This window comes from Arvicanthis niloticus, chromosome 10, assembly GCF_011762505.2.
Source record: "Arvicanthis niloticus isolate mArvNil1 chromosome 10, mArvNil1.pat.X, whole genome shotgun sequence".
NCBI classification, from domain to species: Eukaryota; Metazoa; Chordata; class Mammalia; order Rodentia; family Muridae; genus Arvicanthis; species Arvicanthis niloticus.
In genome coordinates, this window is record NC_047667.1 from 41,826,181 (window position 1) to 41,853,078 (window position 26,898).

General features: G+C 44.4%; 1 protein-coding gene across 1 annotated transcript in view; it reads right to left on the reverse strand.

Annotated features, from left to right (window-relative positions):
• The window catches only part of Cacna1e (calcium voltage-gated channel subunit alpha1 E), a 469,992-nt gene that overhangs the window by 299,132 nt on the left and 143,962 nt on the right, over nt 1-26,898 (reverse strand). The window contains exon 3 of the mRNA XM_076941358.1: nt 11,482-11,751. Coding sequence (XP_076797473.1) covers nt 11,482-11,751 — 270 coding nt within the window. The remainder of the gene's footprint in view (nt 1-11,481; nt 11,752-26,898) is intronic.

Below are 26,898 nucleotides of genomic sequence, written 5' to 3' on the forward strand. Positions count from 1 at the left end.
ATACTGAATCATCCATAATTAACTACATATCAATAACTAAGAGTCATTCACGGATTACTTTGTGCCCATCACTAAGCTACGTATTTTATATGTGCTGCCTTTCCTGAACGCCACAAAACTCCAACATGATGTACCATATAGGTCCAATCACTATTTCCAATTTATGATTGGAGCTTTGAGACAGAGTGGAGTTAAGCAGGTTGCTACAGTGTATAGCTAGGAAGCAGCAAAGGTGGACTTGAGACTTGAATCCACAAGCCATATCCTTAACATTGACGCACTCTCCTGCTTTGAGCAGGAGACTGGTGGGTCCTATACTCTACAGCTGGGCTGTAGACTCGATGCTGCCCATATCACCTTAACTCCTGGGGTTTGTATTATCTAGTAAAAAAGTAAACTATCATCTGAGACTCTGAAAACAGTACCTAAAGTGGACTTTGGAAAAGGCAAGATGCCACATCCTAGCTTAAAATAGACCTGAAATAGTCATGAAAGCATGTATAGATTCCAGTGAAGCACGTGACATGGATATCTCCCATAGTATTTTTACAGACGAAATAAAGAAGTGTCAGTTGGCTTGAGAACAGTTCAAAAGATTTGAGAAAAACCAAGCAGTCAAGGAGTACTTACTAACACACTGAAGAGAAGTGGAAGAGAGTCCCCAATTCTAACCATATTTGTATTAATTATTTGACTCAACTCTCAGAATACTTGCTTATCAACTCTGCAGATGATGCAGAGTGGGCGGAGGTCCTGTCCAGAGACTATAATGGATGTGTGACCGAAAGCAGCTGTTAACTGCTGGAGTCCCATCCCCTGGACTCAAGTTCACTGGGGTTGGACTTGGAAAGGTAACTTAACCCTCTTTAGCCTCAGCTTCCCATGTTTAACATGTAGATAATAATACTTGTCTTGTGGCTGTTGGTTTGTTTAAATGTAGAAAGGCTGGGATTTGGTGGCCATAGATAAATAGTGCTTTCCTTTCCACTTGAAAAGATCCCTATAGGATGAATAGCAACATCAAAAACAAATGAGGAGATAAAAGTACCCAAAACAAATCAGGGCTCAAATCTCAACCTATAGATCAAACTGAGGATAAAGTTGGAGGCACAATTCTGTCATCTCCTAATGTGAAAAGATCCTAAGTTTAGTTGACTACACCCTCAAATCAGAAATATAAAGCTATTTCAAAAAAAAAGAAAAAGTTCAAAGGAATATTCACTGAAACAAATATGCTTAGATTGCTCTATATTCTGGTAATTAAAAAAAAAAAACAATCATGGAAAAATGGCTCCTCCCCTTGCAGGTATTTTCAACCAATACAAAATTTATGTGGGAAGAAGTGTGAGGATGAACATAATACACAAGGTGGGTCAATGGGATGTGGGGGAAGGGCTTGGTCTTATTCTCCCAAAGAGCAATCAAAGAAGGTGTCAAAGAGAAAATGACCTCTAAGGACAACCATAGAGCCAGACAGACAGAGGAGCAAGTGGAAAGGCTGGGGGCCTCTGCTGTCACTGGGCTGGCTAGAACGGGAGCTGGGATGGAAACCGTGCCGGTTGCAGTGGGCCGTGAGACACCCTGCACATCAAGCCAAGGAAGCTCAATTACAAAGTTAATCAACATCGAGCCCCAGAGGAACCAGCCTTCTGGCTTATCTGCCCCTGCCACTAGCCACGTGTAGATATTTAAATCTAAATTAACCCAGATGAGATACAATTTAAGGGCACATAGAGTGCCCCTGTCAGGTAACACAAATCAAAATGTAACCACGATCGAAAGGAGTTCTTATCTAGGATAGTGCACAGTACCACAAGGACATCAAGTAAATACTGGAACTGGATTGGCATTTCCTTATACAGCAGAAACCTAAAGAGCTAAGAAAACACACAGAGGCTCTAGAGTATTTTGGTTTCTTGTTCTTAAGGGTTATGGGTAACAAAGAGCATTTTGTCATTGCTTGTCTGGAGTTGGAGAAGGGGTCCCTAACGAAATCATGTTCTCTGAGTAGAATGTGTGTCTCATGGCAGCCTGGCTTGTCAGTCTTGGGCAAACACTTCTCTGTGGCCCATTGACAAAGGGTTCTTATCACATTAGACTTAAGGTTTGTGGTATGTAGTTAGGGAACACTCTACCTGAGCACACAGTATCCCAGCATCTGGACAGGTGGGAATTTTCTAATTGTTATTTTTAAATTGACTCCTGGAACCCCGATACTGAGTGCAACACTGTATGCGTATTCTTTCAAGAGACTGGGAGTCACATAAAAACAGTGTACTAAGAAACCTAATAACTCCAGTATGCCAAGCAGTCACCTAGAGCCATCTAGACAGCCACTCAAGTCATTTCCAACTCTGAAGTTCCACAAAATGTAGAGCTTGCCCTTATGAAAACAAGAATGCTACCACCCTGCAATAAGATCCTTAGAGTTCAGCATCCCTTGACCTTGGTTGAGAAGATGGCAGGTAAATATGAGAAAGAACACAGAAAGGGGTTTGGGCACAAATGGCAGATACTCAGAGTCCACTTGAAGAGGAACTCACCTCACAGCCCTGGCTGAGATGCCTAATGCAAGCTCTATTAGAAATTCTAGGCAGCCATTTTTCAGTATTATTGCACAGAAATAAGTGCACCATAGGGTATAATATCAGCTTGTCAACTGGGGAGGTCTCCAAACAAAGGTAAAGCCCACTGAGCTACCCATCCTTTGTAAAATACTTAGAACCATCTCCTGATGCCATGCTAAAGCACAATTACACCAGGACGCAGCTCCGATTCTGTGGTTTCTAAAGCTAAAAGGGCTGACTTTCAGAGCAATAAATACAAATTCTCTGTCATCCGCTAGAGCCAGAGAAGAGAACTTGGGATAATCTAACAAAATGATAAGTAAAAAAAATTAATGAATCATGGAGCTAGAGAGATGGCTCCGTGGTTAAGAGCACTGTTGCTCTTAACCACAGCAGAGGTCCTGAGTTCAATTCCCAGCACCCACGTGGCCACTTACTGTCTGTTTACTCCAGTTCCACAGGATCTGACACCTTCATACAGACATACATGCCAGCAAAACATCAATGTACATATAATAAAAATAAATAATTTAAAATTAATGAGTTGCGACAGATAACTATTTATGTGTGAATGTAATACTATATGGTGTGTAGTCCATTCAGTCTGTTTGAACATAACTCAATAAACACTTGATTGACAACATTCAGAAAGCACTCCAGCGTTCTGTGTTCCTAGAGGCCATCATTAGAAACCTCAATTGTCATTACATTATAGATCTCTGGGTGCCAATTAATAGAGTTTTTACAGAAAATTTTCAAAAAATAAACACTGCATTTTCTTTAACAGTGGGGAAGTCTGCGGTGGGTCATATAGAAATTGTGGCAATTCTAAAGAAAACTGTGAAGTAATACTTGTCTTTTATAACTCCCAATTCCCATGTAATGACCCCTGACTTCCTCCCAGCAGTCAGCACTCTCATACTAACTACCACCAGAATGCCCGGGTCCTGCAGATCCCAGCCAGAGCAGGACTAGAGACAGCTTAATCACTTTGTTGATGCTTGTTAAATCAATAGCAACATATTTAATTACAAATCATTCAATAAAAGAATATGCACCACTTGTCATGTGCCAGCTTTGTAGGTGCTGGAATGAAAATGAATGCACCCATTCTCATAAGAGCCTGTTCCCAGTCATGAGGCCACAAAGAAAGAACTCACTCTAAGTTAATAATATCGTAAAACCGAGAGCCCATATTCTCATCCCCAAGATCTCATCATTACTTTGGCAGAATGGTATGAAAGCCTCAAAATGTCTGAACCAAAAAAAAAAAAAAAAAATAAGTTTCTGCAAACAGCAGAGATTTAGGTTAGTGTAGCAGAGGCAGAGTTAGGCTGGATAATCTCCCTCACTAGTCTGTTTTGTTTTGTTTTGTTTTGTTTTGTTTTGTTTTGTTTTGTTTTTTCCAAGGTAGGGTTTTTCTGTGTAGCCCTAGCTATCTTGAAACTTGTTCTGTAGACCAGGCTCCTCCCAAATTCAAAGAGATCAACCTGCCTCTGCCTCCCAAGTACTGGGATTAAAGACAGGAGCCACCACTGCCTGGCAGATTAGCAGTTCTTATGAAGCTCTCTGAAGATATGTCGGAACACAGCAAAATTGTATGAAAGGAGCAGCTCTCTATAGCTTCCAGGACCACCAGTGGCAAGAGCACTTGGGAACTACTGATAAATAAGAATTCTCAGACCCCAATAAAGACTTCCTGAGTCAGAAACTCCAAGAGCCCAATCCCACCCACGGAGCTGTATTCTAACAAAGCCACCCAGGTAATTCTGAGGCAAACTGAAGTTTGGAAGTCGAAGCCTTAAACGAAACCGGTAGAATGCACACGTCTGACTTCAACACAAAGGACCCAAATGAGGAATTAGCCCTGATGCTGATGGAAATCACCTACTGAAGGAAATGGCAGCTAACAGAACAGTAGCAAAGGAGTTCCCAACAGCACACAGCTGGAAACTGCCAGGATGTTAGTAACTGCTGAAAATTCATTTCATGCTTTTTTGACTCTGACCAGCCCCACGAGACGATGGTATAGAACCTGGGGAAAGTGGTACAGTTAAAAACCTTTCAACTCACAGCTGAGCTAATGAATCAGCCTCATGGTTTCCAGGGCTTCGTTCCCAGTCTAGGAGGCCACTCACAACACCGTGTGCCTTGACAATGATACTATATAGTCTTCCCCGAGCAAAGCTCCATGCGTGTCGCTACCCAGCCCACAGTCTTTTTCAACTCACCGGTTACCAACAGTGCAGCTACATCTCCTGTTATTACGACTCCCTTAAGGACAGAAGGACTGACAGACAAACCTAAAACATACCTTCCAGATTTGCCAGATACCATTAAAGCAGGACCAATGGTCGTGATAAAGTAAAGCCTTGAGATCACACAGCTGTGACAGAGATGTCAATCAACTCTCATGAACCAAAAGATCACACCTGGTACAGATATGGAACAGAGTCTCTCTCAAGCTACATAACAGGGACAGAGCCCACGAACCTGAGACTTGAATCTAACTGAGTGCTACATTTCCAAGTCTAGGGTTCAGTCTCTAACACTGTGGGAGGGGGAAGAACAGCTCCCAGGAAGTAGTCACTGCTCCATTAAGGAGATATCTCAGATATGACTTTATGCTGCTGTTTTCTTTGATGTGGCTTGTCTTTCCTTCTTAAGGACATATACTCTAGCTATTCTTTGCATTCCATAGATATAGAGATATGAAATTCATCTGAGTTTATGGGCAAAAAGAAAAAAAACAGGGATGGCAATTAAAGAACCATATCTAGCACACTCAAGTGAAGACACATCTCAGACGTCTCCTTGAAGTGAGCTGCACATACAAGAGATCACTAGATCAGAGGAGCCTAAAAACTTTCTGCTGTGATTTCTGTCCTCGATTAAGAATAATGCTAGAGACATCACAGGGAAACCCATGTGAGTCCTCTCTGTGTAAGCTTAGAATGTGGTAAGGGAAATAATATATAGCTCTCATATCTCTGGACCTTTTTTTTTTTTTTTTAAAGGACTTATTTTAAAGCCACACAGTGTGCTGGTGACAATGACAATGGTGGCAGCAGCAGTAGTGGGCCCCTCTGCAACATTCTACCCCAATTCCTGTCAGAATTCTCACTGAGATTTAAAATGTTTATAGAAGCCTGCATCTTAAATCAGGGGCTCAACATTTATCAGCATGAAAATGCCAAGCAACCACAAGGAGTCTGAGTGACAAATACTTAGGGACATAAATGCCTTCTTAACCATGATCTCTAAGTCAAAGGTAATCAGCTACCTAATTTGTCAGGTACCCAAATGCAACAAGGCTGGATAGGAGGCAGTTATTATACAAATGGCAAGACAAGGCATGAAGTTGTTACTTCATTACTAAGGAGTTATCTCAGATAAGACTTTTAAGTCATGTGCTGCTGTTTTCTTTTTCTCTTAAGGTTTGTCTTTCCCTCTTACAGGCATATATTCTAGCTATTCTTTGATTTCCAGATTAAAATATTGTCCTCCAAGATGCCTTTCTCCATATCACAGTCTCACCATAGACAACAGAGGAGTTAAAGGAAAAAGTTGGTTTCTGATACTGGTCCTTTTCAAAAGACCATTGTCATAGCTAAGCAGAGGCAAGTGACCTCGCTTTTCTGAAAATTCTAGGAAAAACTCACACATATGATGGATTATTCACAAAGGCTGAGCCTAAAAATGAGAAAGGGAGACATACAGAGGAATGGAATGATGGGTGGAAGCCTGAGCTGAAAGAGGAAGCAACGACCTGCCCCTCTGGCTCCCTGAATAAGAGGATTAATTACCTTGCATTTAGGTCTACTCCTTCCTGTCTTTGTCATCAGTGATAGACAGACTGTGTGTATGTCCTCTGTAGGACTGAACTTCGTGATGGATGATGTTGTCCTGTGAGTGCCCAGAGCAGGGGACTATGAAGATCAACAATCCGATGACCCAATGGGTATAATCAAGGAGACAGAATGAGTTCTGATAGCTTAGCAAATCTTGACTCATTTTGTTTCAAATAAGAGTACAAAGTCTGAAGGAAACCAGATGTTCCTATAAAGAGGGAAGAAAGAAACAGGTAAGGAGCACCTACATCCTGTATGGTAATGGCCCTAAAGAGATAAGTAGTGTCAGAAGAAGCCACTGAGTCCAGTCCGGATCTTTGGGGAGGAAGAAAGGCCAGTGCTGATTATTTTCTTCCTCTTCCTTTAATGCATACTGTGTGGTGCCTCTATTGAAAGAAAAGCAATTGCAGGAAAGTGGGGGAGGGTGATAATAGCATGCAAACCAATAGGCTGAGCCATCACATCCAAGAGATTTGCTTTCATCCTCAAGTCAGTTCGTTCCTGTGAATTTGTTTATTCCAACTCACTTTTCAGGCTGCCTCCTACTTACAAATGGCACTCACTGTCATGGCCAGGCTTCCCCCCCTCATATAAAGGACAAAACAAACAAGCAATCCAGGAAAGCCCAGAAGACAAAGATGATGATGATGATGATGATGATGATGATGATGATGATGATGATGATGATTATGCACCTTTTGTGCCAACTACAGCCATGGCATCTATGGTCAATGGGAAATTGAGGACCCCACATCCTCTGACTGCTGGACAGAATTACAAATTTCATTCCCAGTGTCCCTAGTCAAGACTCATGATCTACCAGAGTTACACCAAACCTTAATTTCTCACCAGGTCTGCAGTTTACTATCCTGCAAGGCATGTATATTTAGAGGCAGCCAGAGAAAATGAGTATATGCCAAAATGGGAGATTTGGGAACTAAAACTTTCTGTAATCCTCAGCAAAATCCTCCAAATAAATTTACAATTCACTAAACAATTTACAAGGGGGAAATCTGTGATATGCGTGCATCGCCTCAGCCCCATATCCCTAGTGCTCTGAGGAGACCTGAAATTCTTCAGGAGAAATCCTACATGCACAACCCCAGGTTCACAATAATGAGTTTCATCCACTCAAAGGCTGAAAACACATTTGATCTTCCGACTCTGAACTGTTCCTTTCCACATGAAACATGTGCTTGCCTGCTGAGATGACCAACTAGGTGAAGGAAAAACAATCTCCCACTGCCGACCTTTTATGTAGAATCTCTTAAGTCAGACATACTCTTTCGTTCCTTCACCCCTGACCTGGAAAAGTGTAAACAAGGGTAGGTTACCTCACAAACGATGTGAGAGATCCCCAGTGCCTACCCAGGTAACTGTCCCTGAGTAAAAACAGGCAGAATGGTAGTGTACAGTACAGAGAGCAGCCAGTAGCTTTCGGAATAGCCAATGCCCAGGGAAAAGAGAACACTTGTTAGATCTATCAGATGAGCAGGCAAGAAAGAAAGAAATGCCACAAAATGGGATATCACATTTTAAATCAGATTAGCATTTTTCAAAAGACTACGTTATCATCTGCAGAAGAGAATGTCGTGAGAAAATAAAATTATCTCCCTATGCAGATGTAGCTTCTAAGAAAAAGGAAATGCATTCAAAGTGGGCTGTTGCCTTTCCACCATCTTTCATGTCAAATCTGGGTAATTGTAGACATTTTCCTTCAAACTAGAACTAGACAACCCCTACCAAGAGCAAGATAAGGCTCTCCAAAGTCAGCAGGCACAAATTAAATCACACCTTTTACTTAGCTCATCCTTTCAGATCAATAAAATTAAAATGCCTGACATGTAAGGAAAGTACCTTATCATCCTAGTTCCTAGGTGAGTTTCTGTCACACACACACACACACACACACACACACACACACAAGAAAGAACAAAGTTCAAAAAGTATAGTGCACGGCAGTCAAAATCTGCACCTGATTGACTGTGTGCTAGTACCAAAATCCATTTTAACAGCATTGACTAACAACGTTCCTGTCGTAAAAATCTGGCCTCCACAAAGAACATAGTAGTTCTTAAACTGGTCACTACCACCACCAGGAGTACAGCCAATTATTGACACATCAATCACCTGCGTGTGATTTAGCAACTGTGAAGTGGGAGGGACTTGGGAGTCTGGGTTTTGAACAAGCTCTCAAGTGATCCAGAGGAGGCTTCTCACTCTCAATGAGATGCAAGAATCTAAATGACTTCACCTTGAATGAGTCCCATCTTGCAGGTGTGCAGAGATCCCCAAAGGATCCCATTAATAATAATGGATGCTTATTGGGTAATTAGGTAATGTTCCAGGCACTCGACACATTAACCCATTGAATTCTCCCAGTAACTCATTATTATCACCCGGATTTTACAGGTAAGAACATTGAATCATAGAGTACTGAAGTAACTTTTCAAGGTCATATGGGCTTCTGGAGGAGCTGAGATTTGAACCCAGGCAGCCTAATTAGAGAGCTTTAAAGGTAACTTCTGCTCACACGGATTCTCAATAAGATGAAGCAGATATTTTGGGAAACTGGATGTTGGGAACTGAAGGGAAGGTGACACTATGCGGCTTGGGAGAAAATGCAGAGCCCACAGAGGCACCATGCTTCCACGTGGTCAGCACCGGAGGGAATGCGTTAGCCAGTTACACTGTACAACCAGAAGGGGGGAAAGATCCAACCAGGTTCCCCTCAACATCTTAGCAGATGTTCTCTGAACAGGTCACAACAGCCTGCAGGCTGCAGAAACACTGTAAAATGTCTAAGTATGGGAATAGCAAAGATGACTGGGACAGGACTTGTGGCCAAGGCACTGAGGATGACGATGGACTCCATTCCTTCCTTTGGCGATCCTTAATCCTTTTGGGCTAAAGGGAAGGAAAGGGGATGCGTGAAACCTAGCAACACCTCGTTCTCAAAGCTCCTGGTGGAAAACCTGTGTCTTTGCAGCAGAAGCGAACAGAGGAAAAGGCTTTGGTGTAGGAAACGTGCTTGTGTCCCAGCCTGAGCTTGAGCCCACCCGGAAGTACCCAACGTGCTGCACCCGGTGACTAGGGAGCCCCGGACCAGCCAGGGAGTTTGGATGGCGCTGTCCGAGGTGCCACACTTTGCCATCTACGGGACTGAAAAGCTTTGTCTACAGCAAACAAACCTTGAAGAGGACTGTCTGGGGGGGCGGGGTGTCCTAAGCAGGTCACAGCAAAGGGCCACCTGGTGGGTGGGAAATCTAAAAGAACTGTAGAAGGCGGTCGAGGAAGGGGACCTTCCTTGAGAGACCAGTAGAGTACCGCTCCGAGGAGTTATTCGCACCCGCAGCATGCAATACAATGCAATCTGTCCGCTTTGTGCAGCTCACTGACAGGCGTGACTGCAGGGACCAGACCCCTCCCCCCCTCAAGCCCCCATCTAAATAGTTCAACCCAAGCACTCTATGGCCCGGATCATTGTGTGGAGGTGGGAGGGGGAGGTGAGAACTGGAGAACAAGGAGGAGAAAGGGAGAAACCCAGCCAGGGGGTGTCTGTGGGAGGATGTGAACAGCAGCAGGAAGCATCATTGCTTAGAGATGCTCCTTCATTTCTAATGAGGTGCTGCCTAAAGCACCATGCGCCAGCCAATCCCAAAGCAGCTGAAGCAGGGAGCTGGGGGCACGGGGAAGGGGGGAGGCCAAAAACTAAAGGTTGGGGGCTGCAGGAGATGTTCAGGCCCTGAGGGAAGCAAGCTGCCTTGCAAACTAATACTTGACCCCCACCCCCACCCCAGCCTTAGCTTTCTCACTGCTCTGTACCTGAGAGGAGGGTTGAGGGGAGGGAGCATGGGGCAAAGAGGAGGAGTTTCTTTTGCAGGTGTATTCTTCACAAGAATTGTGCCTCCACAGGCACCAAAGTCCCTGTCCCCAAGCCAACCCCCCACATCTAACCTCAAAACATTGGCTTGCCTCCTGCAATGCCCTGAAACACCCTACCACCCTCAACTCCTAATGGCCTTGTCAGGCATGCAGATTCTGAGTGCAGAGCTGGCAGTAAGCTGCCTAATCAGCAGCCTGCATTTGGTGCGCTTGGTAAAACCTGCAAAGATGTTCCTTCCATGGCCTCTTACCCCCAAAACCATCACCTCCATAGACCACCTACCCACTCTCTGTGAAGAGCAACACCCTTGGCTTTAGAGATAAATTGTTTGCACACCTCTGACCCTCAGCTGATGGGTTCAGGCCCAGTAGATCTGTCTGGTTCAGGATACTGGGAGAGCAACCAGGTATGGCAAACATTAAGAAACACGAGTAGCAACCCAGAGCCAAGAAAGGATGAACACACCTCCTTGCCTGAAAAGAGAGCTCCAACTTTGAGTTATTTGGGCTGGCAGTGACATGATCACCTCCCCTGACAGGCACTCACTTCCAGTAGAACTTAAACTTGGTCTCTAGAGTTGGCTGAGTCCCTAGCCCAGTGCCTGTTTCATAAGTATTCATTTGTCTACTTGTATACATGGGTTTGGCTCATGCTCTTTGGAGCTTCTGGTCTGATAAATCCCCTCCCAGAGCCTCAACTTCTCTGCTGGCAGACAGTGCAAGTGTCTTCCCAGCTGGTAGGAATAGGAGCAGAGGGACTGGCTTAAGTGGAGGAAAAGAGAGAACTGATTACGAAAGAGAATGCCTGAGATTTGAGGTAAGCCAAACCACATGGAGTGCAGCTTCTGAAAGGGTTAGGGCTTTGGGGGTGGCCAGGAAACAGACAAAGCCCAGAAAGAGGCAGATGCCTCCACACCAGACACCTAAGTACACTAGAAAATTCTACATGGAAAATAATTCCAAAAACAGAAGTCTTACCTTGAAAACCACTAGTGCCCAAATAGATCTCCAGGGCTTCAGGCTTGCCCCTTGGATGCAACAAGGTAGGGTGCACTTGAGCAAAGGGGCAAATTTTGGCATCAGGAAGGGGTGGGGAATAGATTCCATGCTAGGTGCCCCCCCTCACCCGATGGAATGCAAAGGGGGAGAGGGAAGTCAGGGTGGGCAAGAAAGGATATGGCCAATCGATGAGCTTCTTGGCGTATTTCCTGACAATGTTATCTTCTCCGAAGATGAACAGGGATCTGTTGACGGTGAAACAGTTCTGCCGGACTGGTATGGGGTTGTACAAAGCCATAGTCCGCGCCCTCTGCGCTTTTGACTGCTTGTAGGCGGCTGCCGGCCCCGAGGCCGGTACCGGGGTTCCTTGTCGGTTCCTGCTCTGGTCCGAGTCTCCATCGCCTGAGCCTGGCCTGCCAACGACCACCGCCTCCCCGAAGCGAGCCATCCTGAAGTTTAAACAGACAGAAGACACACAAAGGTGATCGCCGAACACCCGCACACAAGAGGCAGAAAAGACACAGGCAGGCTCCGAGCCTTATCCACACGGGCGCAGGGACCACCGCCTCTGGGGACCCCTGCAGGCTCTTCAGCCCTGCTCTGAACTGTTGAATCTAAAGGCAACCTCTGCGAAGCTCCATTCCTCAAGGGAAAAAAAAAGAAGAAGAAGAAGGGGGTAGGGCTTCTAGAGGGAATATTTTCCCCAAAATGCCAGCGTGGGGTGGTGTTCAGGGACCGGAGAGGGGTGGAGTAGGCTGCTCCTCAAACATAGCTCCTCTTCTGGCACACGTACCACCTGGTTCAGAGAAAGGCAGGCACTGGCCCGCTAGGTAACAGTTTGCTGATTTATTGGCTGGGGTGAGGGGTAGAGAGGAAGAAGGAAATGAAAACAAAAGAACTTTGAAAAAAAATGAAAAGAAAAAAGACGAGGGCCAGCTACGGTGACATGCTTTAGAACGCCATCCCCTGCGAGTCCATCTAAGAAATTCCACAGCCAAGACTTGGCTCTTTAAATTTGCCAGCGGAGATGCATCCAAAGGTTGGAGAGAGGGAGATGAAGGTGGGGGAGAGCGGTACTAAGGTTCCTGCGTAAACCGCATTGCCCGAAAAACGAAGATAAGAAGTCGAACCAGCCAGAGAGGAGCAAATGACTTCACCGCTCCTGCGTTTGGGGTAGAAGTTGAGCAGCAACCAGAGAGCAGCGAAGCCCAAGTGCCAGCATCCGCCCAGAGCGCTCGCAGCCGCCGCCGCCGCCGCCGCCGCCTCTCAGGATCAGCATGCAACAGCGATCCGCGGCTGCGCCGGGAAGAGGGTGGGAGAGCGAGTGAGCGAGCAAGCGAGCGAGCAGCGAGCAGGCGGGCGGTCGAGCACTCGCTGCGAGGAACAGGTTGCAATCAGCCTAGCTAGCAATGGCAGGGCATAGGACTTAATCACGTACCGAACTTCCTCACCAAAGACCAGCTCTTTCTTCTCCCGGCCTTCCTGGTTACTAAGAGCAGAGATGATGCTTAAGGACAGGTTGAGGCGCACAGCGCAGCAGCGCAGCAAGGTGGCCAAGGATCCGAGAGGGACGCGGGGGCGGGGCTCTCAGAGTCCAGCGTGGTGAGGCTGATTTGGCTTGTGGATTCCTTTGACTAAAGGCTACTTAGGCAACGGTCCAAAGAAGAGTCGCCATTCCCTCAAGTGATGAAAAAGAGAGGCCCACTGAAGCTGGTGATGCCTGCGGACTCTCTGCAACAGATCAAGGACCTGTCCAGGAACGCTCTCCTTGGTCCCAGGAAGGGTACCCAGTGCTGTGCCTCTTTCAATGTCCTGCATAGGGTTCTGCTCGCTGCTGCTCTAGTGGCGGGTAGGAGCCCCCGCACCCCAGGATCTTGTACCCTCTGCTTTGAATCTCCTAGGTTCCACTACCATCAGCAGGGATCCCCAGGGCAAAGAGAGCGCCCTCTTCCTAAACCAAAACTTAACAGGCCTCATAGAGAAGTACCCTCTGCCTCTCTGGGACCTTCTTCTGTGGATCTTAAGGGACCTTACAAGGCAGCCTTCTAGCTTGGACCCTGCTTACCTCCTGGGAGGTGGCCCAGATATTCCAGTCCCTAGACAGTGAGCCTAAGCAAACTGCCCTCAAAATCCTAACAAAGGGGTTTCCCCACCCACCACCACCTTTAACTTTCAACTAAGGTCCATTGACTTTCTCAAACCTATTTCATACAAAAAAAAATAATAAAATAAAATAAAAATGTCTGAGCTACAGAGGTGGGAAATGTAGGGTTCAAAGTCCAGAGAAAGAAGCTCTGTGTTTAACAATATAGCCCTTGCCTACAGGGGACTCCATGGACAGTTTATCCTTGTCTGCTCTCAACAGTGACACTGACTAGAGCCTGCTTCCCTCAATTTATGCTCAATCTTGGCTTCAACACATAGTTGTATCCATACCCTTTCTATGTAAGTGATGGGAGGGCTGAGGGCAAGGGCTGGCTGAAAACATAGAGGCTGACCAAAGCCCCAGTGTTGAAGTCATGGAGAGGGTGGCACCGCAGGCCTGAAAGACGGTGTGAAGTTAGCTGATTAAGAGATCAGGTGGTGTCCCAGTGTGAGGCATGTGTATTCCTACTTGTATGTGCCTGTGCATGTCTATATGTGCACACTGAAACATGTCTGTTGTATGAGAGTGTTGAGTGTGTATGTGTGAGTGACGGAAAAGGTTCTGTGTACAAGAAATGCAAAGAAACAGTCTCAGCACAGGTATGCCTTGCAGGTACCCCTGCCCTTGGGAACCAGGTGTTGACCTTGGGATTCATCAGAGACCATTTCCGACCAAATCACTGTTGGAAATGAGCCAGTCCCACCTGTTATTGTGATCTCACTTTGCTGACAAGCTTAATAGGAGACAGAATAAAGGAGAGTGACCATGAAGTCCCACTAGATGGTTACTTAGACCAAGTGACTGTCTCAGAACTCTGTAAACTTCGTGGGACTAAAATATCTGATATTCCATACCAGAGAAGCCATACAAACCATTCATTTAGCAAATATATTTGCGAACATTCCCCACAACAGACACTATTTTAGACATTGGGGACTCAATAATGAGCCATATGGATGATGACATAAACGATGTGTCTTTCATATTCCACGAGATTGTATAGCTTCGCAGACTCTGCTCTAAATCTCACTTTTATGATGAGACATAACACCTTCCTCATCGGGCCTTTGTGTCTGTTTGCTAAACAGAGTGCACTAGCCTTTTACCTTCCAGAAGTGTTTCTGAAAAAGATTAAGGACCCCTGCCTTGGCTCTTTACCCAGCAAGCCAAGGTCTAGTACTGATTCTGTTTCCTCATTCTTCCATATCCTGGGTTTCATGTGACTGTTCCAATTTTTTTTAGAGGCCTAGAATATGCAAGACAATATACATGGCAGTGCTGGGACCTCTTGAGGCTGAACCCAGACTTCCGGCATTTCCACAGAGCAGGCTTTACAAACATCTAGGCAGAGTTCACTCAAGAGTAAGAATGGCTCTGTAGTGGAGTTAACTAGGATTCTTGGAGAAGCAGTCCCAGAGGGCTAAGGGAAATATTATGGCATCAGTAGGCTTGGAAGGGGGCTTGGTTTAAGGGCAGAAAAGCTGAAAGAAGGCACATTCTTCTCTCTTTATCTATAACCTGAATGCCATGGGTTTTGAAAGCTTTAAAACCTATGGGTTTCTATACTGGCTTCATACTCTCTGTCTCTCACTTTGCAACTTGCCAGGTGAATACCGTTTTAAAGATTAAATCACATCAGTGATTGATAAAGTTACCAATGTACATAGACCCTACAGCTGGCCACTACTATAGACCTCATAGCCCAGAAGAGCATGAATTAAGGTACTGATTCAGCCCACAGAGCAGCAGATCTTCAGAGTCATGGAAGTGTTGGTTCCGGTCTGATAAAAGGCAGAGTATAAACCTCTAATGCATTTGATTTTCAGTTTCTAATAACCATGCTGCATACTTGCAAACTGTATATCATCAGGAGGAGACACAATGATGCTAAGTGTGTGGATACTCTGCCTCCTATCCTCAGGATGAATCTGACCCATGTCTAAATATTCCAGACACCACACTAAAGGGAACTTTCAAGAGTGACCAGAGTGAACATTGCCATCATGATCCTTGTATGGAAATCTTGTAAGTATGTTTTCCCCTGGTTCTACTGTTCTCTTAAAGACCCACAGATGGAAGTGTGGAGAATCAGCAACTGATCAGAAATCTGGGAAACCAGTTTTAAAACCTTTGGGAAACCCCTTTCTCAGCCTCGGAGAGCCACAAGTCTTATTTTCCTGGTGCCAGAGCACCATCTACTGGTCACTTGTGAGACACCGCTCTGAGCACAGGTACTTAGCAGTCCAGTGCCTCAGGCACCAAGCTTGAGAATCCAAAAGTCCTTAACAATTGACCTTTAGTCACCAGCCCTACGCCACTCCCCATGGGACTTTGTCGAGATTCATGCCCTCCTTTTCACTCTGCAAGCAGTTCACCTCACAGTTCCCAAGAAGCTCACACCCACATATTGGGCACAAGGTTACACACACACACACACACACACACACACAGAGAGAGAGAGAGAGAGAGAGAGAGAGAGAGAGAGAGCAGGAGTGAGGGATGATCATGATGTAACAGTCAAAAATGTTCTGTATGTTTCACTGCAAACTGTGATTTGCAGATTCAGAATTCAACAGGAGCAGAGGAAGCACATGAAAAACTTTCCCAGATTATTGATCATATGCAGATTATTACATTTCAGAATCTTTTTTCCTGTAGCCCTGATACTCCTGTGAACAATTCAACCATCGAACAAGACTGAGGAAGACTGAAAGGAGTATTTTCAGCCTCATGTGTAAGAGGACGGAAGCAAGGCCATTGTAGTGTCCCCACACCAGGCAGGCCCTGGAGCACGTGCTAAGGCACACAGAGTGGCGAATGGAGAATCTACCCAACTCATTCATAAAGATCTTTCCAGGTGTCACAGGCTTTGGGCCATCTTCATATGAGATCTTAGCCACTCGTTTAGAAATCTGAAAACCTGGGCCTTGGCTGAAGGCATGTTCCCCTCCCACCAATCCTGACCACTCTGCTTCACCTTGCCAGTTACACTTGGATGGCGTGTACTTTAACTATCAGAGCCCCCTTTGTTCTATTTTTCCCTTATTCCTTTTCCAAGAAATAGACTCTTATGCAAAACAGTGCTCTAAGGAACATAATGCAGAGAGGATTTGGGAGTGGGTTCTTAAGACAAAGTTGGCAGGAAACCATGTGCAAATGCACAGCAGAGCAGAGCAGGATGGTAGTGCAGACATCTCAGGAGGCTGCTGGCATTCACAGCACCACACAGCCTTGACTCTGGCAGAAAATGGAACTTCACATCCTTACATAATAATGTCCAGCCCTGGAACAAGCATCTCTCAGACCTAGGCTTGAGAAACCCCAGAACACCAATACCTATCAATTGATCAAATAGCTGAAATCTGCCCAAAGAAATTTTTGAACCTATCCCTTGATGGTAACTCAACATCTCTTCAGTAATAACAGCACTAGGCATCTTACTGCTTCTTTGCTGCAGGGATGTGAGACATATTCTATTTGTTATCTGAGGCCCAGAGAGTAAGGGACTTTTCCAGTGGCACAGAGCTGGGAAACAGCAGTCAGTTCTCCTGATAATAAGCCTAAGATGCCTCATGGCAGTGGCTGCTATTAAGGTAATGAGCATCAAACAATGTTCTCCTAGCTTAAGAGTTAGGTCATAGACATGGTGTTAGTATTACAGAAGAAAGGCATGAAGTTAAGTTTAAGAATCTCCCAGGGGATTAAATAAGAACACACCACTGGACTGTTATGAAAGAGTGTTCATTGGTGTGTATACAGTTCTTGGAGCGGCACCTATCACACAGTAAGTGTTGTGTGTCTTTCCCACATTTGATCTATGGCACTGAGGCTAGGGTAACATACAATAGCATCTTGTGACTACTGGGTAGCTTTCTGTTTCAGAAAGGACAGAATACAGTCATTGAATGGCTTTGGTTTGAGGGCTAGGGGTAGATGGGGAGTAGAGATGTAAATGTGCCTAAGATATGGTCAAAAAAGAAATGAAGCTAAGTGTGGTGCTATAGACCTGTAATCCCAGCACTCGGGAAAGCTGAGGCAGTCAGATTTCCACTTTGAGGCTAGTCTGGGATACACAGTGAGACCTATCTCCAAAACCCAAGGATGGGGATGTAGCCCAGTGGCAGAGTGCTTATCTAGTGTGGCCCTTGGTTCAATACCCAGCCAGAAGAGAAGAGAAAAGAAAAAGACAAGATTAGATGCTAGCAGTCTCAGAAACTCAAAGGCCCATGCTGCTTGAGAGGGCTGGGTATTTTGTTTACAGATTCATAAACTTCTAAACCACTTGGCATGTATTCATAAAGCCTTTTTCATGTGCTGGGCATTTTCCTTGGACTTCTAGAGCTCGAAGATAAATTAGACATAGTCTAAGAACTCTAAGAACATAGAGTTTAAAGGAGAAACAGAGGAAACTGATTCCTGAAAGGCTCTCTTCTAGAAACAGGACATGGAGTGCACAGGAAGAGATTAAGGAGACATTCCTTTCAACTGGAGGCAACTAGAGAAAGAACTCCATCCATGATGCCCCAGCATTGTAGCCTGGAAGGACAGCCCATCATGTGAGAGCTCAGGCTGGAGACCACATAAAGATGCATGGGGTTGACTACAAGGTCTACATTTGTATTTGCATGCCCCGTGCCTGGAATCACGGAGATGTAGCCTTACTTCTTCAGTCCATTCTTTGGCATCAAATGAGATCACAATCCATCCTGAACAAACAAGTGGATATGTAGAACCTACTAGAAGATAACTGCCATTGGCAGAGTCAGTGAGGGTGGTTTAGAGCCTTGGAAAGACTGGATCTCAGCCCCATCTGTGTCCACCTCACCTCCCTACCTAGGGGACCATTTGTGCCACTCTGCCAAGGCCAAGGTAAGCAAACAACTCAGACGAGCTCTTGTGCCTACTACTGAGGGTGATCTGGAGAGTAGGAACCACTAACAGAAGCAGCCCGCCCCCTCACCCCACCTCCTTGGCCTCTTGTCTCAGGAAACACAACAATGGAGCCCACATTCTTCAAAGCTCACTCAGCCTACTTAGGCTTAGATTGATTCATCCACTCAGCAAAAATACAATGAGTGCTGTCTGTGTGTCAGGTAGCGTGTTAGATGCCAGAACAAGTAAAGGAGTGCCTAGGAATGGAAGGGCTCAGAGTGGACACTGTATCTGCCACGCCTGTCTAGCTCCCCTCTCTGAAGGATTCTCTGCAAGATTACGCTCCCAAAGTAGAGAAAGCAGCTCACAGCTGAAGCAGAGCCTTAGGAGGAATCTGAGGCCAAGATAAAAAAAAAAAAAAAGACTGCTCACCCATCACACCTCTCTTGGTGCCCTCTGGGTGGGACCCAACAGCAGATTAAGTCACCACCTGTCCATCACTGCACCCTCCCTCCTCCTACCCTCTCCTACACTGAGCACCCACTCAGTATAAAATAATCAGAGTGAATAAGGCATCTCCATATGATACTGACTGGAGGGCAGTTTTGAAATGCACACCTAGGAATGATATTTGCTGGCTCTGCCTCTGCCACTCACCAGAAACTGCACTATGGTTCTCCAATGACCTGGGATGGTCAGTGAGAAGTTCTCTTTTCCCTCACTCATCCATATCATTTGGTGCGATTGACTTCCTTCTCTTCCCTGAGAACCACCCCCCTTGTCTTCACATTCCAGTTACCAAATCTCCCAGTTTCTTACTCTTCCCATCTCTGGCTTTTTGTTGTTCTCACCTTACTGTGCAGACCGATCAGGGACTCCTCTGCCCTATCACCTTCCCTCTCTGCTGTTGTCCCCTCTGGGCTCCCATCCTTGCCATGCATTCTCCTGTCTACCCCTTAGCTCTCATCCTTCGCCTCACCTCCAGTGATGTAACACATGTCTTCTAATCGCTCCAAGCTTGGTGTGCATCCGAGCCAAGTTCTCCTTCCTACGATTATAATTTTTATCCCTGGGATGCCGTTGCCCCAGACAATCATTTAAATGGAGTGACTTCCTATTGCTTATAAAATGACCAAACTCCTTAGCTCACCAATTCAAGAAAATCTGGACAAATTGGATCTTCCAGATCTTTCCCACACACATGTCAATTGTGTCATGCTTCACTGAAATGACAGTTACAACAAACATTGCGTTGACTATTGCCTCAGATCATTTGGTACCTGTTAAGACTGATCTAGAAAACCCCCTTTTCACTTCTTCAGCTCCAGCCACTGGTCAGTTGAGTTTCACCTGCATATGACTTTCATAGTCCCTCCAACTCCATGCCTTCTCTCTCCTGCATTCACATTCACGGAACTTCATCTCCTTCATCTTACTACATGGGATACATGCATTTTATTATCTTCATGGCAAGCCTTTACAAAGTACCTAGTTAAATGGATGAACAGACTTTTTTGCAACTCCCTTTGAAAAGAAGGAGAAAGAGGAGAAGGAGAAGAAGGAGGAGGAGGAGGAGGAGGAGGAGGTGGAGGAGGAGGAGGAGAAGGAAGAAGAAGAAGAAGAAGAATAAGAAGAAGAAGAAGAAGAAGAAGAAGAAGAAGAAGAAGAAGAAGAAGAAGAAGAAGAAGAAGAAGAAGAAGGCCTGCTTATTTAATAGTTAGGTATCTGGCCCTGTCTGAAGAGCTGCCCTTCTTACATATTCTGGATCTGGCTTTGGGTCTCTGCTTTATGGCCAGATGTTTCCAGTTGTTCCTTCTAGTATAGTGATCACCTCCTCCTTTAGATTACGAAGGGGTGCTTACCTCTCCTGAAGGAAGTCAACTGATTCTGACCCACAGAATCCCATCACCACGACAGCCTCAGCCTTTTTTTTTTTTTTTAATGAATCATCGAGTTAGAAAGATCCAAAGACTATCTCCAGCTTTCAAAAGCAGGGCTGAATAATATTGCCAAATGGGTTGTTAAAAGAAGACATTGAGATCTCCCACATCAAGAAAAGTTTCAGAAAACGAAACACAGAATAAAAGTTAGCCTCAAAAAAAGGGGCAAATGTCATAAATGTCATCATCATGTCTCTTTCCTGAATGAAGAATTACATGAGAAAAGACATGCTGACCCCTAGATACAAAATCAAGCAAACAACAAACACACACAAACACACACACACTACCCTAGATTCAGCTCTGGTTTGATCTGCCACTCAGGTGTACAGACATGCAAGTGATTCTTTTATGCTGTTGAAACTTTTCAGACAGGCTTAATTTAGCACTTAGAAATGTGAAGAACGACAAGCTTTCTTAAGATAGTCAAAAGAGTAAGTAAGAAGGAGGGCTGGGAGTGTGGTTGAGTGGGAGAGCACTTGAGAGCATGTGGGAGACCCTTGATTCAATCCGTAGCACTGCAAAAAAGTTAATTAATTAAATATAGAACCATGAAAAAATAATCCCCAAATCAAACAAGAACTTCTGGAATATTTATTCTGTTCTAAGATCCTTGGCAATTCAATTCCTGGGACATACACATAGACACACTCACAATGCCATACTCTCTCTAAGATACTTGGTTTGTTGTTTTTTAACACAACCACTCTGTCCTCAGTCACATTATTCTAAATGTGTATATAGTCAGTAGTTAACACAATAATCCCCAAATCCCACATATGCTATTTTCCATTATTCCCCAACAAATCACAACTTCATATGGCAAATTCAAGGCTATTTTTAAAAATCAGGGCAGCCTTGGTGGATAGTACCAACTTAGATAAGGACAAGTGAATCATAGGCAGAGTCATAGTGACCTGTCCCCTGAACCTTCACCCAGCCGATACCCTGTTCTGAAAGATATCTGTACTCCCCCTGAACACCTATGCTCCTGTGTCATCTCCTTCCCCACATCCTGCCTTTTTGTGTTTATAACCCCTGTGTGAAAAAGTAAGAATTACAATTTGATAAAGAAAAAAAATCAGAAAAAAAATAAGCACATATCAAAGAAGCAAAAGTTAATGTGATGTGCATGTGTGAACTATCAGAGTAAACACTGGGTATTGTGCCACAAGCTTATAATCTCATCACTTAGAAGAATTGGGCAGAAATATTTCAAGTTCAAGGCCAACCACAGCTGAGCAGTAAGACTAAATTTTTACAAAACAACCAAGAGCTGATGGGATGGTTTAGTTTAGCAGGTAGAGGCATCTCCAAGCCTGATGATGCAAGTGAGTTTGATCCCTGAAACCCACATGGTAAAAATATAGAACTAACTCCTGAAAGTTGTCCTCTGACAACCACACACACAGACACACACACACAGACACACACACACAGACACACACACAACACACACACGTGACTAATTAAAAAACAGAAAAAAAATAATGTAACATATCATTTACATAATTAGCATACATATGATTTTTAAAGCAATAAATAATTATAATATATGGGCTTATAGTATTATAATAAATATTAAAAACTATTAAGTCAAAGGCACTACTCTTGACTTTCCTTATTTCTCAGAATAATCTCATGGCATAGGTACTATTATGATCCCCATTTTATAGATATGAAAAGCAAGACCAAAGAAAGATCAAATGATTTTCTGATAGGTGATTAGTGGCATAGAAAGTCAACCCTAAGGCTCATACCCATTATCTTAGCTCCTGTATGGTCTCTAACTGACATCATCAGAGATTGGAGCGAGTTGCTCTGTCTCATCATAATTCTACAGTTCCAAGGATAGAAGACACATCCAGACTCTCTAGGTGGTGCTGACAGTGCTCAGAGCCCAGGCATTGTTGCAGCACACAATACTGATAGGAGATTTATAACTCAGCCCCACTTCTGTTTATAAACACTTGTGCAAAATAGCATCACATCTCAGAGACTACCAGAGAAGCCAAATGTGTCGACCAACCCTCAAGCTGCAGTCTCTCAGAGCATCATCTGTCCTGCCAACCTGCATCCTGGTTCAAACTCTGTTTTAACTCCTCAAAACTCTTCAAACCTCAAGAGTCATGCTGCTGCCCATTCTGACAAGTATGGTTTTGTACATACCATCTGTTTGTCAATGAATGACCAAATTTATCTGAAATGCACTAAACTCTGAACTTTCTGTGGGTCAATCCCATAATTCTTCTGGAAAAACAGAGTTCCAGCAGGGGTTAGTGAAGGAGTGAAGTCAGGGAGGAAAAGAGGACACTGCTCAGAGCAAGAAGCAAGGATCTGCTGCACAGACCCCCAATGTGACCCAGAACAGTGGATTTAGAGACTCCAGAGACGACACTGGGAATATCGATCCTGCACACTAAGAGTGACTTCAGATTTTTTCATGAACACTTCTTCTGCCAAAGCAAGCCATGAAAGTATTCAGCAAATTTAAATCTTCCTGCCTCTCAACTTGTTTTCCTGCCTGCACTCCAGCAGGTAAAACACCCACAGACTCACAGTACTCTGGGCTGTAGAATTCACAGGAGTCTATAATGTTCAGGTTATTTTTAAACTTTCAGGCCACTCTCCCTCCCCACAAACAGCAGGCCTGCCATTTAGAACAGTGTTTAACCCACACCCCACCTGCTTTAAAACTTTAGGTTTTTTGTGTTAAAAGAAGCAATCCTTCAAGCGCACACACGCACACACTTGCGCACACAAGGTGAAGACAGTACCAGCTGTGGAGGGGTAAAAGATCCTGCTCACAGTATGATGTCAACATTGTTACAATAGTTATAAAGACACTTAGTAAACTCGAGGGTCATATCACTGCAAGAGAAACTATTGTTGTATTTGCAGGAATACACTCACCAGGCATTACAGACAAAGTCAAAAGATAACTCCATGCTCCCAAGTGGAAAATTATACTCACAAGAAAGCTTTTAAGATCCTTTGTTTGTCATAGAACAAGGTAGGTTCTACAAAGGGTTCTGTTACAATATTCTCTTCAAATTAGCTCTCTTCTGTCTGATTTAGTTTTGGAGACAGGCTCTCACTGTGATCTAGGCTAACCCGAAACTCATAGTAAACCTCCTGCCTCCACCTCTCAGATGCTGGAATTACAGACATGAGCTACAATAACTGGGCTTTTATTTTCTTTCCTCAGAGAAAAATATTCAGGAAAAGGTAAGAAAATTCCTCTTAACAAGAAGAGAATTGAGTAACTTTTTAGCCATTTTAAATCAGTAATTGTTAATAGCTAATATTTGTGGGAGATAGAAGCTCTGTATATCCATCACCTGGCTTGAGTTACACAAGGGGCCTATGCAGTCGGTGTGGTTAGTATAAACCATATCTTGTACAAGACAAATCAGGATCAATAAAGTCAAGTCTGGAGAGTCATGTAGCACAGAGGACACGTGCCTGAACCTGCCTCATGCCAGAAGCCTTGTGCTGCTATGCCTGAATGTCTGCATCCCCTCCAAATTTTAGGCTGAAACTTACTCCCCTCTGCAACAGTATTAAGAAATGGATCCTGGGCTGGTGAGATGGTTCAGTGGATAAAGGCACTTGCTGCCAAATCTGAGGATCTGAGGCAGCCTTCTGACCAGAGACAAGCAGAAGGCACAAGTATGGCCTGGAACCTGTAGCCAGATGGGAATAGTTTCAAGTACTTGAGGAAGAAGAGCTTGCAGCTACTCAGGAGTCAATGAGGGCCAACTAGTGGACACTGAGCCTTCCCCAGTCCATGGACAAAAGAAAAAAGATAAAAAGTCCCTTTACCTGGAAACTAGCTTTGCATGAGTTATTCATCCTCATATAGACATTCAACCAGCCAGGCTATGGAAAATAGGATGGCACAGACAAAACCAGCTACAGACCACCTCCAGGGTCTTCCCCTTGGTGGTATAACTTTCAGAACAAACAAATACTTATATTCTCTAAGCCCTGTCATGGCCACAGAGCTCCAGGAACTTGTTACAAAATTTATCAAGCAAACTTCTTACTGAACCAAATCTTAGCATGAGAAAGGATGTCCCACCAGAAAGCCCCTTTGCCTTCTCTACTGCCCCTCCCCCCCCCCAAGGTGATAAACAGATCAGCCAAGTAAACTTAACACTTACCCTAAATACATCTGAGGGACTTTTAAAACCACCAAAGTATGTCTCCCTCAAGGCTATTAAGGCTTGAACACAATCCTATACATCCAGGCCTGGGTAGGGTTACCTCCCCTTACCTCCCTGCCCTCTTTGGGGAGCATCTCCAAACTCAGGCTCCCCTCCCACCTCTCTAGTTGCCCCTTTATCCACACCTCTTCCGCTTCGACCTCCTGTATGTGCACTTCCCTTAAGTCCCGTTGCCATCCCTGCTCACTGTGTACACATCCTCGGTGATCTCATCCATCTTAACGGCTTCCACTAAAGCTACTACCTGGACAGTGCCCAACATTTTATCCAGTGCCCTGTTCTTATTGAAGTCTGGTACCATTTGCAATCGCTCAGATGGGCTCCCCCACCTGGAAGGCCTGACAGCATCATGAATCAACTGGTTTAAAAGCAACTCATCATCTTTCCTTTACAACTAGCTCTGTCACGGGCCTGTGATTCTGTTTACAGCTAGCTCCACCACTTCCCCTCACTGGGGCACAACACTTTGCATATTTGATTCTATCTCACACCAATCATTACCTACTGCTTTCCCTTTTCCTCTGTGCCACACCCACTGTCTCCCTTTCTTTTCCATTTGCACTAGTATCACCTCTGTGGGCAGAATGTCAGGCCTCTCTGCTCAGTAGATGGAAATCGGCTCCTACCCCATCTATATTCTTCTTCTGGGTTCTATGAAAATTCAGTGCTTAGCTCAGCTCTGAGCCTATTCCTACCCCCAGAGCAATAAAGTGCAGATATCTTCAGTGTATCATCTTCAGTGTACCAGTGTAGTATCTGGAAAAAAATTACTAAGCACACTTGTTTTTTAAGTAAAGGAAGGAAGAAAGGAAGGAGGAAGGGAGAGACTGGAATTATCTGATACCCATCATATTTAGCAACAAAATCACTATGAATTTATGATTAATCCAAACATGAGTATCATTGAGTCCAGGCTTTTCAGAGCAATATCTCCTATTAGTGCTTCAGATGAAGCACTGCCAACACCCCCCGAATGTGCCAAGTTTTCCTGCTGCAGGTCATTTCTCAGTTTTCTCTTCCCTTCTTTCCACCTATTCTCATTGCTGCCAGTCAAAGGTGTGGTTGTGCTTAAAATCCCAGTCCAGACAATACTCCTATGATGCATTCTGTGCTCAGATGACCAAAGTGACTTCCCGCTCATCTAAGTTTGTCTGGCATTTCATGTCACCCTGCCCCCGACACTATGATGTGCATTGATCTTCTCCTATGTTCCACAGCTTCATATGTGCATTCTCCATAGCATCTAGTGCACTGCCTCACTCCTTGCGTGTTTACTAAATACATACACAAATACATAATAAATGAATGGCAACAACGAACAAAGCCAAGTGCACACAAGCAAAACACGGACTTAATGGAATCTGTGTTGTGTTGGGAAGATGCTGTGAAAGAAGCTGGAAGTGATGAGCCTGAGCTGGAGGTAATCTGTTCAGCCCAAGGAAGACTGCTTGCAAGGCTCACTTCACAAGCACAAATACAATTTGTAAATATAACATGGCAAGACAAATTATTTACTGCAAGGAGGCAGCTACCAGGGTCACCAGGAACATGCAGAGAACACAGTATCTTAAGATTTGGCTTTTTGAGTGAAAATAGGGATAATCTCAACTCATTCCATTATATTCATATAAATACATGGAAGTGCATATTCATATATAAAGATATAGGGCATATATATTCAGAAAAGGAGAGAGAGAGAAGTGATGTAGCTAGGAGTGGTCTGTGTTAGCTATAAAGGTTATCTGAGTATAAAATTTGTCTAATATTGACATTCATATCAGTTTATCATACATATCAGTCTGCTCTTATAATCTCTCCACTTTACAGATGAGCAAGACAAATACAGCAGACTTTCTCCAATTCATTCTTCTCCACATTTCTGATGATTCTTTGTCAAATGGATCTCCTGTGTTGTCTAATGCTGAACAGTGTCCCTGACCTCTAGTCACTAGGTTCGAGCTGACATACTCCTCAGTTGAGACATTTAAGAATATTCTGTGAGGGGAGTAAAAATCACCCTTGGTTGAGAGCACCAGCGTGATCAAGATCCCAAGATTGGCATCTGAACCAGTTGCCATAACCAAGAAATGTAGAGGTGGGAAGACACGACCTTCGGGGATTGGAGTGAACTTGGAGCTGAGCCTCTGATTCTCAGATTCATAGCCCTTCTGAGGACTCCACACCTCAACATGAAAGAGAAATAAGGAGAATCCCCTATTACATATCCCAAAGAGATTTTTTTAAAGATTCATGGCTAATGTTACAGAGCATGAAATACAACAGGAAATTATTTTAAAAATATGATGAGAATCGCAAGAGAGAGACAGAGAGGCTAGAGGGATATAGAACATGGAAAGAAGAAGAATCTCAGTGAGTTCTAAGTGGAAAAAATAGAAATAAACCCAACCT